This window comes from Gigantopelta aegis, unplaced genomic scaffold (genome assembly GCF_016097555.1).
Source record: "Gigantopelta aegis isolate Gae_Host unplaced genomic scaffold, Gae_host_genome ctg3395_pilon_pilon:::debris, whole genome shotgun sequence".
Classification (NCBI taxonomy): domain Eukaryota; kingdom Metazoa; phylum Mollusca; class Gastropoda; order Neomphalida; family Peltospiridae; genus Gigantopelta; species Gigantopelta aegis.
The window spans coordinates 319-15,813 of record NW_024533319.1 but is presented as its reverse complement, the minus strand read 5'-3'; the positions used below and the strand labels follow the sequence as shown (position 1 = coordinate 15,813).

The 15,495-nt window shown below is 36.2% G+C and overlaps 1 protein-coding gene across 1 annotated transcript; it reads left to right on the top strand.

The window, feature by feature from the left end:
• Positions 1-2,650: 2,650 nt before the first annotated feature.
• On the top strand, positions 2,651-14,033 carry LOC121392122 (junctional adhesion molecule A-like; the record flags this gene model as incomplete). Its single annotated transcript, XM_041523484.1, has 2 exons — positions 2,651-3,007; positions 13,737-14,033. Coding segments are annotated over exons 1-2 (451 nt in total), but the record flags the coding sequence as incomplete, so codon positions are not given.
• Positions 14,034-15,495: the final 1,462 nt, after the last annotated feature.

Genomic DNA, 15,495 nt, shown 5'->3' with positions numbered 1-15,495 from the left:
AAGGACTATCTCCAAAGTAATATTTCACTTATAGAAACAACAAGAAAAATATCCAACTCCAGTTCACTTATACCACTGATAAACCACTTATAGGTGTAATATATGTAGAGTATCAGTGAAGTATCAGTTAACCATTCTTTTCACTTATACACACTGATACATTTATACCAATATATAGGTAACTGATACACCACTTATAAGTGGCGCATATAAGTCACGTATACTTCACGTATAAGTTCTTATGGTTGTATCTGGTTAAGTGGATGTAAAGTAAGTTCTACATGTATGTACTATAAACAGCATTAACTGTTGCATCTTGTATTTGTCTTATTTACAAACAAACATGACAATATGGAACTTGGAATCTATTTTATTAACATCAAAAACCCCCAGTTCCCTATGAAAATAGAACATCAAGACACTCCAGTTAGTTTACATAAATCATGAAGAGGTCCTAACTGGGTTTATCTTGTGTTGAAATCTAACTTCGGTTTATGGTATATACATATACTACTTATTTGAATAGCTGGTATATATTTTTGCACGAGGCTTATCCAAATAAGCAGATTAGACTGTATTCATCTGTGTTTGCAGTGACATAAGCTTCAGATACATGTAGATACATTGACAGGTGCCTCTCGAATTTATATTTATTATCAAGATATATGCAGGGCTCAAAATAGGAAGTAAAATATGGCCTGCTTTTTTAAAGTGTGCCAAATAAAATATGTCCATCCAAAAACAAAATTAAGGGAGCGTTTGGGATAGTGTGTCGAAAATGAGGACATCTAAGATATATTTTAGAGCATATTTTAGTCCTGTATATTGTAAGACATTGAGTGTTTCCCTTACCTTGTCAACAAGTCGATCAGAGTTTGCAGTTTTTCTCAGTTGTAACAATAAATTAGAAATATAATCACAACTGCTGGAAGTCTGATTTCAGATATATGCTTACAAAATAATTATAGAGCAATTCCAGCAATAAATGTAAAAGTGTGTTTGTTTTGTTTAATGGAACCACTTTTGATTTATTAATCATCAGCTATTGGATGTCAAACATTTGGTAATTTTTACAAATATTCTCAGAAAACGCGCTACATTTATCCATTAGTAGCAAGGGATCTTTCATATGCACCATTCCACAGACAGAATAGCATATACCGCGGTCTTTGATATACTAGTCGTGGTGCACTGGCTGGGACAATAAATAGCCTGATGGGCCCACCGATGGGAATCAATCCCAAACCGGCCATGCGTCAAGCAACATGATGTGTGCAACATGACTAAATAATCGTATGAACACACCTTGAACAATTTGGTGAACATTTTAAATTTTTTAAGCAATCACATTGCTTGATCTTTTAGAGCTATTTACTGAATGTACAAAAGCTGTACTTAACTTTTAGCTATATGTGTGCTGTGATCCAAGATTTTTTCCCCACCAAATAGTGGATAGATCTAGTTTTATTTCATGGCAATTAGAATTTGAAACGTCATTAACAAAAAAACTCAACGGAGGTGATCTAGATCTGTTGGTAGAGAACTTGCCTGAGGGGCTTGCATCATAGGATTGAATCAGTGGATTCATTTTCTGGTTGAGATTTTTCCCCTTCACAACCAGTGCACCACGGCTGGTATATCAAAGGCCATGGTATATGCTGTTCTGTCTGTGGGGAAAGTGCATATAAAAGATCCCCCTGCTGCTAATAGAAAGGTTTCCTCTAATATCATTTACCAAATGTTTGACATCCAGTTGTCGATGGTTAATAAATCAATGTCCTCTAGTAATATCGTTAAACAAAACAAAATAATGTTACAACAATAACCAAATAACATGTTTTAGTTTTTAATTTTAGCATGAAAGTTAAAATATTACTAAAACTATTTATGCTGAAAATTAAAATATGACCAGTCATGATAATAGTGTATCTTGGTTTGTAGCATATATTGTTGGGTACCCAGCCATGTTGGCATTAAGGACAATGAAAAGGCGGATGTTGCTGCTAAATCTGCTTTGAATTTACTCCACGTCGATGTTGGTGTCCCCTACAGTGATTTTAAATATATTGACCAATATATCTTTTCGACTTAGCAAGATGATCGGGACAGTGCGGTTTTGAACAAGCTTCATTCTGTCAAGACTGTCCTAGGAGTAACAATCCTCCTATAGGCGGTGCAGGAAGGATGAAGTACGGTAGTCTTGTGCCGTGCCTGTATTGGCCATACATATTTGACGCATTCATTTGTTTTAAAGACTTAAGGGCCCTCCTTCTCAGTGTGAACATTGTGAGTGTACATTAACTGTGCGCCACATTTTGGTGGAATGCAATCATCTGAAGCCGACCAGAAATGATGTATTTGGCAACAGAAATGGTTTGGAATCTTTTAAATTCTTGCCTAAACTAATTTTAGAATTTTTAAAACACTTTGATTTGTATACCAAATTTTAAAATATATATTATACGTTGCTATTTGTAGTGTATTGTACTTTTCTCACAGCTCTTTACACTGTGTTTTTACATAATTTTATAAATAATATTTCCATATACTTACCTTTTTATGACACCCAATAGCCGATGTGTATTTTTGTGCTGGGGTGTCGTTAAACATTCATTCATTCATTGTAGCAGAACAGTACATTGTATGACATCTGACCATTAATACTGTGCTGCTGCACAGAAATATCATTAAAGTTCTACCCACTCTTCTGGACAACTCTTTTTGACACTTTGTATTTTAGATTCCCCCCGAATTCAAATAACGTTATCAACACACGACTCCCATAAGGAAGGTGATGATCTGACCTTGACCTGTACTGCAGACAGCAATCCCAGTCCGTCCAGTCTGACCTGGATGTTTGGAGGACAGACCGTGGGGCATGATGGAAGCTTGAGATTAACAAATCTAAGTAGAGAAGAGCATGGTCAGTACACCTGTGAAGCAAGAGTCTCTGCTGGTCGCTATGGAAACCTGGTGAACTCGAGTGACGTTCAAGTTGTCGTCAACTGTAAGTAACAGTGAATTCCATACCACCTTATTGAATGTATGCTTTATTCAGTAATATAGACTGTCAGCTGCCAATAGACCCCCATCCACCCCTGGGGGGATTTGGCACTATGTTGGTCTGCAACGGGTTATTTCAGAAGTTACAGGCTGTAATGTAGCCTACCCCTCGGGAAACAAGTGGCATAAAGCATTGTGATACTTAATAGTCTGGTAGAGTTTGGCAGAACCTGTAAAGTTTGTATTTAGGTGGGGTTTTTTATTGTGTTGTGTTGGGACACATGGCCCTTTTGGAACGTACCTGATTTACCAAGGTCGTCTTTGGGTATTTTAATCAATTCAATATGGCGTCCCAGATAGCCACCATTTCATGTTATTGCCTATAACTGCAATCATATTAAAACGAGAATGATAAATTTGATGTCTGGCCATAAGTTTTTCGAGTCAAAGAACCTATTTAAATCATTTTCAACACTGGTTAGGGATTACAAGATACCCATCACTACGGTTGTCAAGTTATGTTTTGGATACAACCTGCTTCACATTAAACTTGTGGCACCTGCTCATTTTGGTGTTCAGTCACAGGTTTCAGGATTCAATTAATTAATTTAAAACATTTACAAGGTTGGTTAGGAATTACATCATAGGAAATTCAAGATGGCCATCAGTATGAGTGACAATTTATGTTTTCGATATAACATTAAGTCCAGGGTGACTAGTCTTGGGTTTTGGGGGATAAGGTATCAATTCAATTTGTTTATTGTTTTAAGCTACAAGCTTATCAACACAACATATTTACACAGTATATATAAACACACAGGAGAATTAAATAATTATATACAATGAATTTCATGCGTTTGATCTAACATATTAAGTAATAATATATTAAAATATATAAACCAATAGATATTAAATACGTACATGCATGGAAGTAATACATTCAATTTCACAGTTATAACATATGCGTCTGAAAAGTAATAACTTTTATAATATTAGACATCAGATAAGTGCCGTAACGTGTATACCAAACAAATATATTTACCAATATTAATTAAGTCTTTAGTGTTTTGGGTTTGCATCAGCTGTATATATTTAAAGACAGAAGAATTTCGTCTGTAGTACAACTTGATATATCGTTCTCTTAAGTTCTGGAATAATGGGCAAACTTGCATGAAGTGGTATTCATCTTCAACATTACAATGGTGACATTTTCTATTATTGCGTTCAATATTATGGTATCTTCCTCTTTCAGTTTCCAAGTCAAGGGATGATAATCTTGATTTAGTTATGTACGTTTTATAGTGGGCGGGTATGTGCTTGCACAAATAAAATTGTAGAGTAATATCCATTATAATATGTTTATATAATGTACATTTTGCTGATATCTCAATTTCATTTAGCAGATTCTGCTTAACTTGGTCAAAAATACGCTGCTTCATTTTCAATTAGAGTATAATTTTCGTTAATGACATTCTGATTTATCCAAAGATTACCAAATCCTAGTTCATTTAAACTTTTTTTGACAAAACCTGCCCAGTTATTAGAACACGATTTTAATGTGTTATTCAATATTACCAAATATTTGTACGCTGTTTTCAAAATACAGTTTTCAGTATTCAATAGATGTACCCAGTACTTAAGTATTCTATACATTCTTTGATATGTCAGGGGATATCTTCCCAATTCGTAATAAACAAATGCATTATGGGTGGATTTTTTAACGCCGAGCAATTGGTTACAGAAATCAATATGAACTTGTTCTATATTGGCACCTCTGTGAATGCCCCACACCTCAGAAGAATATGATAAGATACTATTTACGTATGTGTCAAATAAACTGCATGCTGTTTAATAATTTAAGGAGTAGTCCACTAACTTGCGTAGCATAGCAAACTTAGCCTTTTCTATCTTGTTCAGGTAGTTTCTTTTGGGCAACATTGAATGTGTTACTGTAAGTAAATGTTATACCTAAATAATTAAAATTATCAACAATATCTAAATATGTACCATCATACAACCATTTTTCATTTTCTTTAACAACACCTCTATTTCGAAAAACATTTTTGTTTTGTTTTCTGGACGTTAACAGACAGTTTCCATTTATTGCAATATATGAACAAATTATCCAGTGCATGTTGTAAACCTTCAAATGACTCGGCAGATAGAACCATATCGTCTGCATACATTAACAAGAATATAGTGAGTTCTCGGAAGTAGTATGGTTCAACATTATTTTGTATAAAATACATTTCACAATTATTAACATATAAATTGAATAGAATTGGCGAAATTACTTCCCCTTGGGCTAAGCCAAGATAACTGGTGAACTAATGTTAGTTTTCCATTTAGTGTTACGCATGCTTTAACATTTTGGTATAAAGATCGGATTACATTTAATAGTTTACCCCGGGTTTCGACCTTTGATAATTTGTACCATAACTAGTTTCTATTTAGAGGCCGTCCATAATTTTCAACATTTTTACAAGTGTACAAAGAGTACTTTTGCCCCCCACCCCCCCACCCCCCCCAAAAAAGTGTACATCCCAAATGAAAAATGTTGATTGACATTTTTCATTTTCAAAGAAAGTGTACGCTGGCCCCTTAACCCCCCCCCCCCCCCCCCCCCCCGCACAGTTTGTACGCTCATGAAAATGTTGAAAATTATGACCGAGTGAAAAGCTTTAGAGAAATCAACAAATGCACAATAAAGCCTCCCCTTTTTAGCCAAGGTGTTTGCTATTATAGAGTGTCGAGAAGATATTGGATCCGTTGTATGGTAGCCTGGTTTAAAATCGAACTGAGCATCACTTACGATGTTATTTATTTCCGAACAATTAAGTAACTTTTTGTTAAAGATGAAGTGAATAATTTACCAAGATAACTAATACCCCGGAAATTGTTTGGGTCATTATGCACATGAACAATTATTGCGGTTGACCAGCTCTCGGGGAAATAACCTGAATTTAGAATTTTGTTGACCAAAATTAACAGCAAAGGTAACAGTATTTCTTTGCATTCCATAAAATATTCATTTATAAGCCCATCCAGATCACAAGCTGTATCCCTTTTGAGATCGCTGATTGTTGTGTTAATTTCTTCTACTGTAATTTCAGCATCAAGACTTTCATAAACACAAGTATTGTTGACACCAGCATCAAATACATCTCGATCTGTCTCATTCTTATCGGACCTTTCAGACAGTGACTTAAAATGTTCAAATAGTTCATTCAGTGAAAAACTGGGTTGCAAGGACTTTTTATTTTTAATTTTGCTATAAAATTCTTTAGGATTGTTAATTCATATATACTCCAACACATTTCCGTCATACTCTTAAGTAGTTTTTAGTATAGATTCTTTAACCTTATGGCGTTTTTTTCGCAGTTATTAATTGTCTATATCTAAGATCATTTTTTAATTTATTAAAATCATCCAATTTACTTTTGTATGCACCATATAGCTGTTTGAAATCGTCATTAAACCAAGGCTTGTCAGTATTTGAATATGGTTTCTTACGATTTCTTGCTCCATCATTGCGTTTTGGTACTGTTTTACAAAAAGGCGACATAATTGTTTTTAATTTATCAGTGAACATATTAACCGCATTATTAACAGCTTCCTCGGATATGAAATTAGAATTAATAATGGGGTCTTTAAGCTCATCATAATATAAACGTACTGCCATCACACATTGATGTTTATATTCATCTTTCCAGTTAACGACGTCCTTGACATTATAATCTGACTCATCATCTATAGTTATATTGCACTTGTGCGTGATTGGCTTAGACAACATAAACTGACAGTGCAAGGGGGCGTGGTCACGATATTCAGTAAAACTGCATACAATATACTTGCTAATATATTCAAACATTTCAAAGCTTGTAAGAATGCAATCAATTACACTGTATACATTAGTATCACAGAAGGTGTAATCATTAGCAAAACCACCTGTGTGTCTTCTGTTAACTATCCGAACAGAGATGTTTTTGCATATATTTAAGAGCCTGTTTCCGAAGTCGTTCACAACGATATCTGGGTTTGTGCGTCGAGCCATCTGCACGTCAGTTGCATATGTAAACAGGTACTGTAACGAGTCGAGCATAGAACTGTGCAGTTGATCATTTACAATAAAATCGGACTGGGTTCCAGTTCTGCTATTACAATCGCCTATCATCATAATGTTGTCCTTATTTGAATAATGTTCAATATTATTTTCCATTTCATAAAATAGATCACAGCCGTATTGTTTATAAAACGTGGAATTTGAAGGGGGCACATAGATACAAGCCATGTACAGGTCATAACCAAACGGAAGAATTGAATTATCTAATTTCAACCAAGTAATACTGTCAAATTTTACATCAACTAATGCTATACAGGGTTTTTATTAGTTTTTCACAAAAATAACAGAACCACCTCCTTGTCTATATTTATATTTTTAGGTACTATAATAACGTTATAACCATCGAGTTCACAAGTAAAGTCATTTGGAATCCAACATTCACAAAAATATATAGCATACATTCTTATAAAACAATTTTTTAAAAATCATTTAGTTTTTTTCTCTAGGCCCCCGTTACATCCCATGACAAACGTTTCTCATCTCCTTCTCCCGTGTGTCCGACTTTGGCGAGGCAGTGGCCGTAGCTGTGGTGGGCGTCGAGCTGTTGTTAGCAGTGAGGGGGTTCTGCCGTGCGCGATTATCCTGGGTCTGGGAGGGTTGTCGATCGGGCTGATTTCTTGGCCTCCACTGCTGGTTGTTCGGTATACTAGGGTTCCTGTCTGTAGATGGGTCATATGCATGTCCGTCAATATACAGCTGGTCGTATACCAACTTGACTTTGGCTCCACGGCGTTGGTATTCTTTCAGTTTTGGTATTAAGGTATTTGGTATTTTGGTATCCATATATCCGTCTAGAATGTTGGAATTCTTTGCATAATCTGAAATTCTAGATGATGATTTTTACAGATCCAGCTCTATGTTCAAGAGAAATATTCATTACATATTTACATAAAAACGGTTTCACTTCTTGATTTGATCACTACAATGTACTCGACTACACTGATAAATTCAATAGGTTGTTCCTCAATCTCTTCGCCCTCAAGACCAGATTCACATAATATACCAAAAGGCACAAGTTATTGTGACACACAAAAGACAAAGATAATTGTTGATACGTTTTTACTGCCGTGTATGAAACGTTATAACATGGAAAGAGAACTGTCCGCAGGTATGGAAATGAGCAACAGTCCATGAAAAGGGCGCACCTGCCATATGCAGATGAGGTGGTCCAAAGCAAAGTTCACACAGTCAGTAGTGAGTGTGTCCACCGTGAGCATTGATACAGGCCTGGCATCGTCATTCAGGCCACTAAACGCTGGAGAAATGGATGGTACGGGCTGTGAGGGTTGCTGGCTGAAACCCGTTTCGCAGATGCGTGGTTCGGATCCATGTGTCTTGGTGAGGGGTTGTCACCGGTGGTCGGCCGCTACGAGGACGGTCCCTGAACTGGTTGTTTTGTTGATATCTTTGTCATAAGTGCCATATGGTGTTTCTGTGAAGGTTGAATTGATGTGCGACGTCACGCTGCGAGATCCCAGATTCAAGCATCCCTATGACTCGACTTCTGTCAGGTTTTGTAACATTTGCTGTTTTTCTAATTAGCATGTGATATTTGGCAAATTTTGCGTACAGCCTGGGAGATCTGCACTATAGGAGAAGGCCCATCAGACGATGAGAGCGGTTGATCCTGTACTGTCTACAACTTTTCACAGCGTATGTCACAGTAAACCTGGTCCACATCTATATAGTTTGGCGGCCCATACAAATAGCACACAAAGTATTCAAGCTTGGTATGTGTCCTTTCTTTCACCTCCTGCGTCGATGGACCTTTAATCAAAAATGTTTCTGATATTCTCTTTGGATCTCGTTCAAATGCTTTGATGACACATTCGAGATAGGTCTGGGCTCATAGGATATGTCAATACCCTTTTAAGACTGGTATTATTTAAGCTAGTTCTCTGTACTGTGTCTTGTTTGCAGAATATCGCATCTTTCTGTGCTTTTGAAGGGCGGAGAATGTTTTCAGTGACTTTTTCACTGGAGCATAGATGCTTGATGATTTCTGACAAGAACATGATCAGTTAATGTATAACTGTTTATGGATGCATCCTTATTGGCTGGAATATCTAAAATGGAAATATCTACTACAGGGAAGACAACAGGAAATGTAAATATTTCTTTGAAGAAGATGTTTTGCAGATATTCTGATTAACCTCTAAACATGACCCCAACCCTTAAGGTGTTTTTTTCAAGCAATGAAAAGAAAAATGTTGTTTTGTTTAATATCACCACTAGAGCATACTGATTTATTAATCAATGGCTACTGGATGTCAAATAATTGATAATTTGGACCTGCAGTCTTGGTGGAAATCTGGTATATTTTTCTATTAGCAGCTAAGGATCTTTTATATCTACATGTCCATAGATAACACAGCACATACCAGTTGTGGGGCATTGGCTTGGAGGATACATGTAGGAGGGTGGTTGATCCTACGAGTAAAGAACCTCAGGCAACTACTATTCTAAGTTGGAGTCCACCCTTCTTAAGCAATGAACACAACATACATGTACAGTTAGTAAGATTGTTCAGATATACATATAGGCCCATATAAATTCACTCAACGTCGATTAGTCCCACTCAACCATTTAGTTTGCACATTACCTGCCAATGCTAGATCCAGCAAATATCTTGCACAGGATATATACAGGGTTTCACGAAGTGTCAAAATTAACAGGATTATTGTTTATTTTTGACATCGTTGTTTCTTATAAATTTAAAAAAGAAAGAAACCGCTCCCCCTCCCCCCATCTATTCTAAATAGTCCTGACATCTATCTACAATACCATAAACTAATAACATTACAAACCTAGACAAAACAAATACATTTTGTCCAGGATGTCACGTTTGTTACCCATTAAGTCACGAGTGTTACCGTGGGTATCACATCGTATCATGTTTTGTGGAAAAAGGGTTAACAATTGTTAATTCATCTTTTGCGCAGAAGTCTTCAGAAGACAACAACAGATAATTCAGCACCAAATTTTCTCTCAGCTTTGTGCATGAAACAAAGACTTTTGTACTGTAAGAGTCGTGTGTTTGAGCTCATTTTGTAATAAACAGACGTGGCATTTGTACCACCACCCCTACAAAAAGGCATAGTATAACTGAAATATGAAAATATATTGAAAAGCTGTGTATACAGTTCTGATGATTGATATTTAGTCAATTGTTTAATTGGTAATCGTGTTTTATGTACGTTGATACAGCTATAGTTTTTGCAATGTATAAGTTTTCCCCCATCCACTCAGTTTAATATTTAGTAGCTGAAACAGTGAGTAACACACTACATATATGACTTATGTAGTACCGTTTAGTTATCTGGGTCCTTTAGCATTGTTAAATAAACAATAAACCACAATCAGAAAGTATATTTTGTATTTTCACCCAGAGGTTGATGTTTTCGTGAATAGCCCATTATTTGACACCTATATTGGTGGCCATTTTAGATTTCTTATTATGTAATCCCTAACCAACTTTGTAAATAGTTTAAACAAATCCATCGACCCGACATAACTATGACTAGACACCAAAATGAACAGTAGTCATAGACTTAATGTGAAGAATGTTATATCGAAAACATAAATAAATTGACAGCCATATTGGTAGTCATCTTGGATTTCTTCTGACATAAACCCAAACCAACCTTGTAAATGGTTTAAATGGATTCTTTGACCCCCAAAACTAGACACAAAACCTATCACCCTAGGTTTATTATAGAGGCAGTTATAGGCAATAGGATAACATTTTGGCCATCTTGGACGCCATCTTGGATTTCTTCTGACATAAACCCAAACCAACCTTGTAAATGGTTTAAATGGATTCTTTGACCCCCAAAACTAGACACAAAACCTATCACCCTAGGTTTATTATAGAGGCAGTTATAGGCAATAGGATAACATTTTGGCCATCTTGGACGCCATCTTGACTTTTGTAACAACCTCACATACCTAGACATTTTGAAAATGACTGCTGGGTATAGAAAACTTATTTATTATTAAAAAATACCAAATCAGAGAGGTTTGGCTGAACTGTTTGTGCTATTTAGCATTAACTAATCATACCCCAAACTCAAAATATAGGGCTCAAAGACACACACACACACACACACACACACACACACACACACACACACACAACCACACACACGCACACACATACACACACCAGACAGCGTTCGACAAACGACAAAAATCACGAATACGATACTTACGGAAAGAATATTCTACATTTTTGACAATTAACAAAAACAAATCAACAACATGACGTAAAACGTGTGTGTGTATGTATATATATATATATATATATATACACACACACAAACAAACGCGCGTGCGCGCACACACACACACACACACACACACACACAAACACACAGTCAAACCTGCCTTAAACGGCCACTTTTTTCCTCCCAAATGATTTATAATGTAAATGCACCTGTAATAAGTGGTCACCTAAATCGAACCCCAAATCGCAAAAAATACCTGTATTAAGCGGCCACTGTAAATGTTTACTGTTATATAAAGGGATATTTTAACAACAGCGATAAGGTATAGCAAATAACCGATCTTCACACCTTCAGGAATATTAGTACCCATTCAGTCCCGACATCTCAACTGTATCATTTAAGAAAGTAAGACTCTGGAAAGTATCTAATTGCCTCTGTAATTACCACAGGCAGATTCACTTACTATGATAATACACCGCATGAAGTGGGAATTAATAATTAATTGGCAAAAGAAAGCAAATTTGTTGGGAACGGTCAATTTTCTAAACAAAGCGACATGTCAAAAGATGGTTTAGAGTCAACTGTAAATCCATTAATTAACAGTACAGACGGCAAAACAAGAAACAATAAATGTTTTAAAGACTCTATATGTGGCCACCACTGTCTTAAGCGGCCACTTTTATTTACTCCCTTGTGTGACCGCTTAAGACAGGTTTGACTGTGTGTGTGTGTGTTTGCATATATGTATAGTCAATACATGTTTAACGGTCACTAGTACATAACGGCATCCTACCCATAACAGCCACCATACATGCATTTTCTTCTTTATTTTACCTGTATATAACAGCCACTTGTCCAATGCGGCCAGCGGCCACTATTATTATTATTATTATTTTTTTTTTTTTTTTTTTTTTTTTTTCGATCAAAATGAATGGTTGGACCTTTTATAACGGCCACAATATACATTGACCACTATTTGTCTTTTTGTCCAAATTAGACAGTTGAACATGCCATAACAGCCGCTGAGAATAGAGACATTGTTTTTCTTGAGTACAAACAAAACAGGCACACGCTCCAGTGCATCATTCCTCGTATTGTGGGTGATGGTGTCGGTCATTTGAAAGGCGACTTGTCATTGGGTACAGTAATGCTTGCATTGATCTTACATCCAACTCTTCAACACTGAAAGGTGGTGTATTACAAGGTACGTGATTGCTGCTACAGTAGTCAGACTTGTTATACACAAAGACTTTGCGGCAGTCTTCCACGATGTTGGTTTAGCCATCACACTTTGGCAAACTTGCCCTTCTGTTAAGATGTACCTGCAACTGCCAATGAGATAAATTAGCAGTCACATAAAACAAAAATACAGGGACATGTAATACTCCTTTGAATAATAACTCAGAATTCCACATGTGCTAGTTCGATACAGTTAATTACCGAGTGTGTTTGACCCCTCTAGCCCCGACCACCCCCCCCAAAAAAAAAAATAATAATAAAAAAAAAAAAAAAAAAATAATAGTAATAATAATTTTAAATTGTTTAGATCGTGTTGCGTTAACATTAGGTAAAATTGGAGAAACATTGTTTAAGAGGCACTTTCGTGTGTGTGACGCCGATGATGACGATGACACTGATGATGATGGTAATAACAATGAAAAACAGAATGTGTGTTCCATAGCAGGAGCTGAACGGTATATCAGTTACCTGTTTGGACTGCCTCACAGCAAGTACAGTATACTTTCAGAAGCAATGAATATGAAAGTATGTGTTGCATCAATGCATACAGAATGCAGTGGAAAGCAGTCAAGGATAAATAACGTTTTCCAGGTGTTTTTATTTACCTGTATATAACTGTCAACTGTCCAAAATGGCTACTTTTGCCAGGTTCCTTGAGTGGCCGTTATATATATTCGAAGCCATTCAAATATTACGTGTCACTCAGTGGGGTGGGGGTGTAGGTCCAAACGTTATTTCGTGTTACGGGGAGTGGGTGTATTTAAGTGTTACGTAACGCGCTAATTTTATTAGTAAGATCTTTTTTCTTTCTTTCTTTTTCTTTGTGTTTTTTTCCATAAAAAGTCAAGTTGAAATGCGTTACTGCACCACTCCCAAATCGCAAAACAGTACGTTAAAATTATATTATACCCAACACATGACTTGTTTGTGAATGGGAGAGGGAGTGTCTCCAAGCATTAGGTAATAATTTTGGAGGTATATAGCCTAGCATTACAGGGGGTGGGAAAGAGTGTCTAATTTTGACAAAAGTAGCATACCGTAATATTTGATCGGCCCCTATCTGCCTCTCTGGAGCAATGCATGAAACAATAAAAGTATTTATTTCAGAATCAGAGTTCATCATTTATTTCACCTGTGTTTTGCAGATGCTCCCAGTGTCACCTTCCTTTCTTTAAATTCAACTGAAAATAATTCATCAAGTATCATCTGCTCTGCTGATGGTCGCCCTGGCAACATGAACTTCAGACCTTTCAGCCATTACTGGAATAGTGTGAATATCAGGAATGTGACCGGCAGATCTGTTGGAAATAACCAATACGAACTGACATTTAATCCTGCTACGTATGAAGACAGCGGGACGTACTATTGTACTGTTGATAATGGAGTTCCAGACAGGTCGGGAACTAAACAACAGACAGCAATCAGTGAAGTTTTCATTTCAGGTATTGTAGTGTAAACAAACATTCTAATCTTGTATTTGTAGTCTCATACCGTTCCAACCAGAGGGGGACAATAGGTTTCATCTCTGTTTTTCTGTCTGTCTATTCGTCTGTCTGACATGTAGTTCACCAGACGTCTTTTTGCAATACCTCAAGATATGGAGTGTAAACTTTGTATATAGTTTTTACGGCGATTTACCCACTTTTCACTGAACTTAATTTTATGAGATATGAAAAAAAAATTTCTGGTTTCATTTGTTGGTGTATAGATTTACATATCAATTTTGACTTTCATTGTGATTTACTTTGTTTTAGAGTTATGGCCCTTGAACTTAGGAGATACGAAATATGTTGAGCTTAGATGGGGACATGCATGTATTGCTTTAGCAATACTCTCAGAATTAATGCTTGTTTTGTGAAATTAAGCATTCGTTTCATAATTAAACGGCAAACCTGTATTTTATCATTTGTGGGCTGATTATCTTATAAAATTTAAAAATTGTTTTCAATATAACTCTGGTGTAACATAGATTAATGTCTCCTGTGTTGGTTAAGATATGTTTCATTGCGAGTTTAATTGCCTCACCAAGTACAGACCTTCAAACACATTTGTGTGCCTTCTTTGACATCCCCTAGGAAAACAAATATTTGACTTCAGTAGCCACTGATTTATATATCAATGTGCTCTAGTGTTGGGGCAAATATTTTGAGTGAAACAGTATGGAAATTAAAATTTACAAAATACTTATCTTTTGGTGAGTAGATTATTTTGTCAGCACCAAGCTGTCATTATAACTTTATTTTGCTTCATCATTCAGACGACATGTATCATGGTCATGAAAAACATATGGAAAATAAAACTGTCATGGAATTTCAAAGTAGGCAGGTATATACACATGTATACTCGATCTTCTGAGGTAGATCCTGCTCCACACACACAGTTTGTGAGCTGCCAGGAAGTCATGGAATTTCAAAGTAGGCAGGTATATACACATGTATACTCGATCGTCTGAGGTAGATCCTGCTCCACACACACAGTTTGTGAGCTGCCAGGAAGTCATGGAATTTCAAAGTAGGCAGGTATATACACATGTATACTCGATCGTCTGAGGTAGATCCTGCTCCACACACACAGTTTGTGAGCTGCCAGGAAGTCATGGAATTTCAAAGTAGGCAGGTATATACACATGTATACTCGATCTTCTGAGCTAGATCCTGCTCCACACACACAGTTTGTGAGCTGCCAGGAAGTCATGGAATTTCAAAGTAGGCAGGTATATACACATGTATACTCGATCTTCTGAGCTAGATCCTGCTCCACACACACAGTTTGTGAGCTGCCAGCAAGTCATGGACATTAGTAATGTTAACTTAAAATATAATTATTATATGGTATTCCAAATCCAACGTAGAAAATGTATTACAAAATTTGGTAAACTAATCATATTTAATTAAATTTATTATG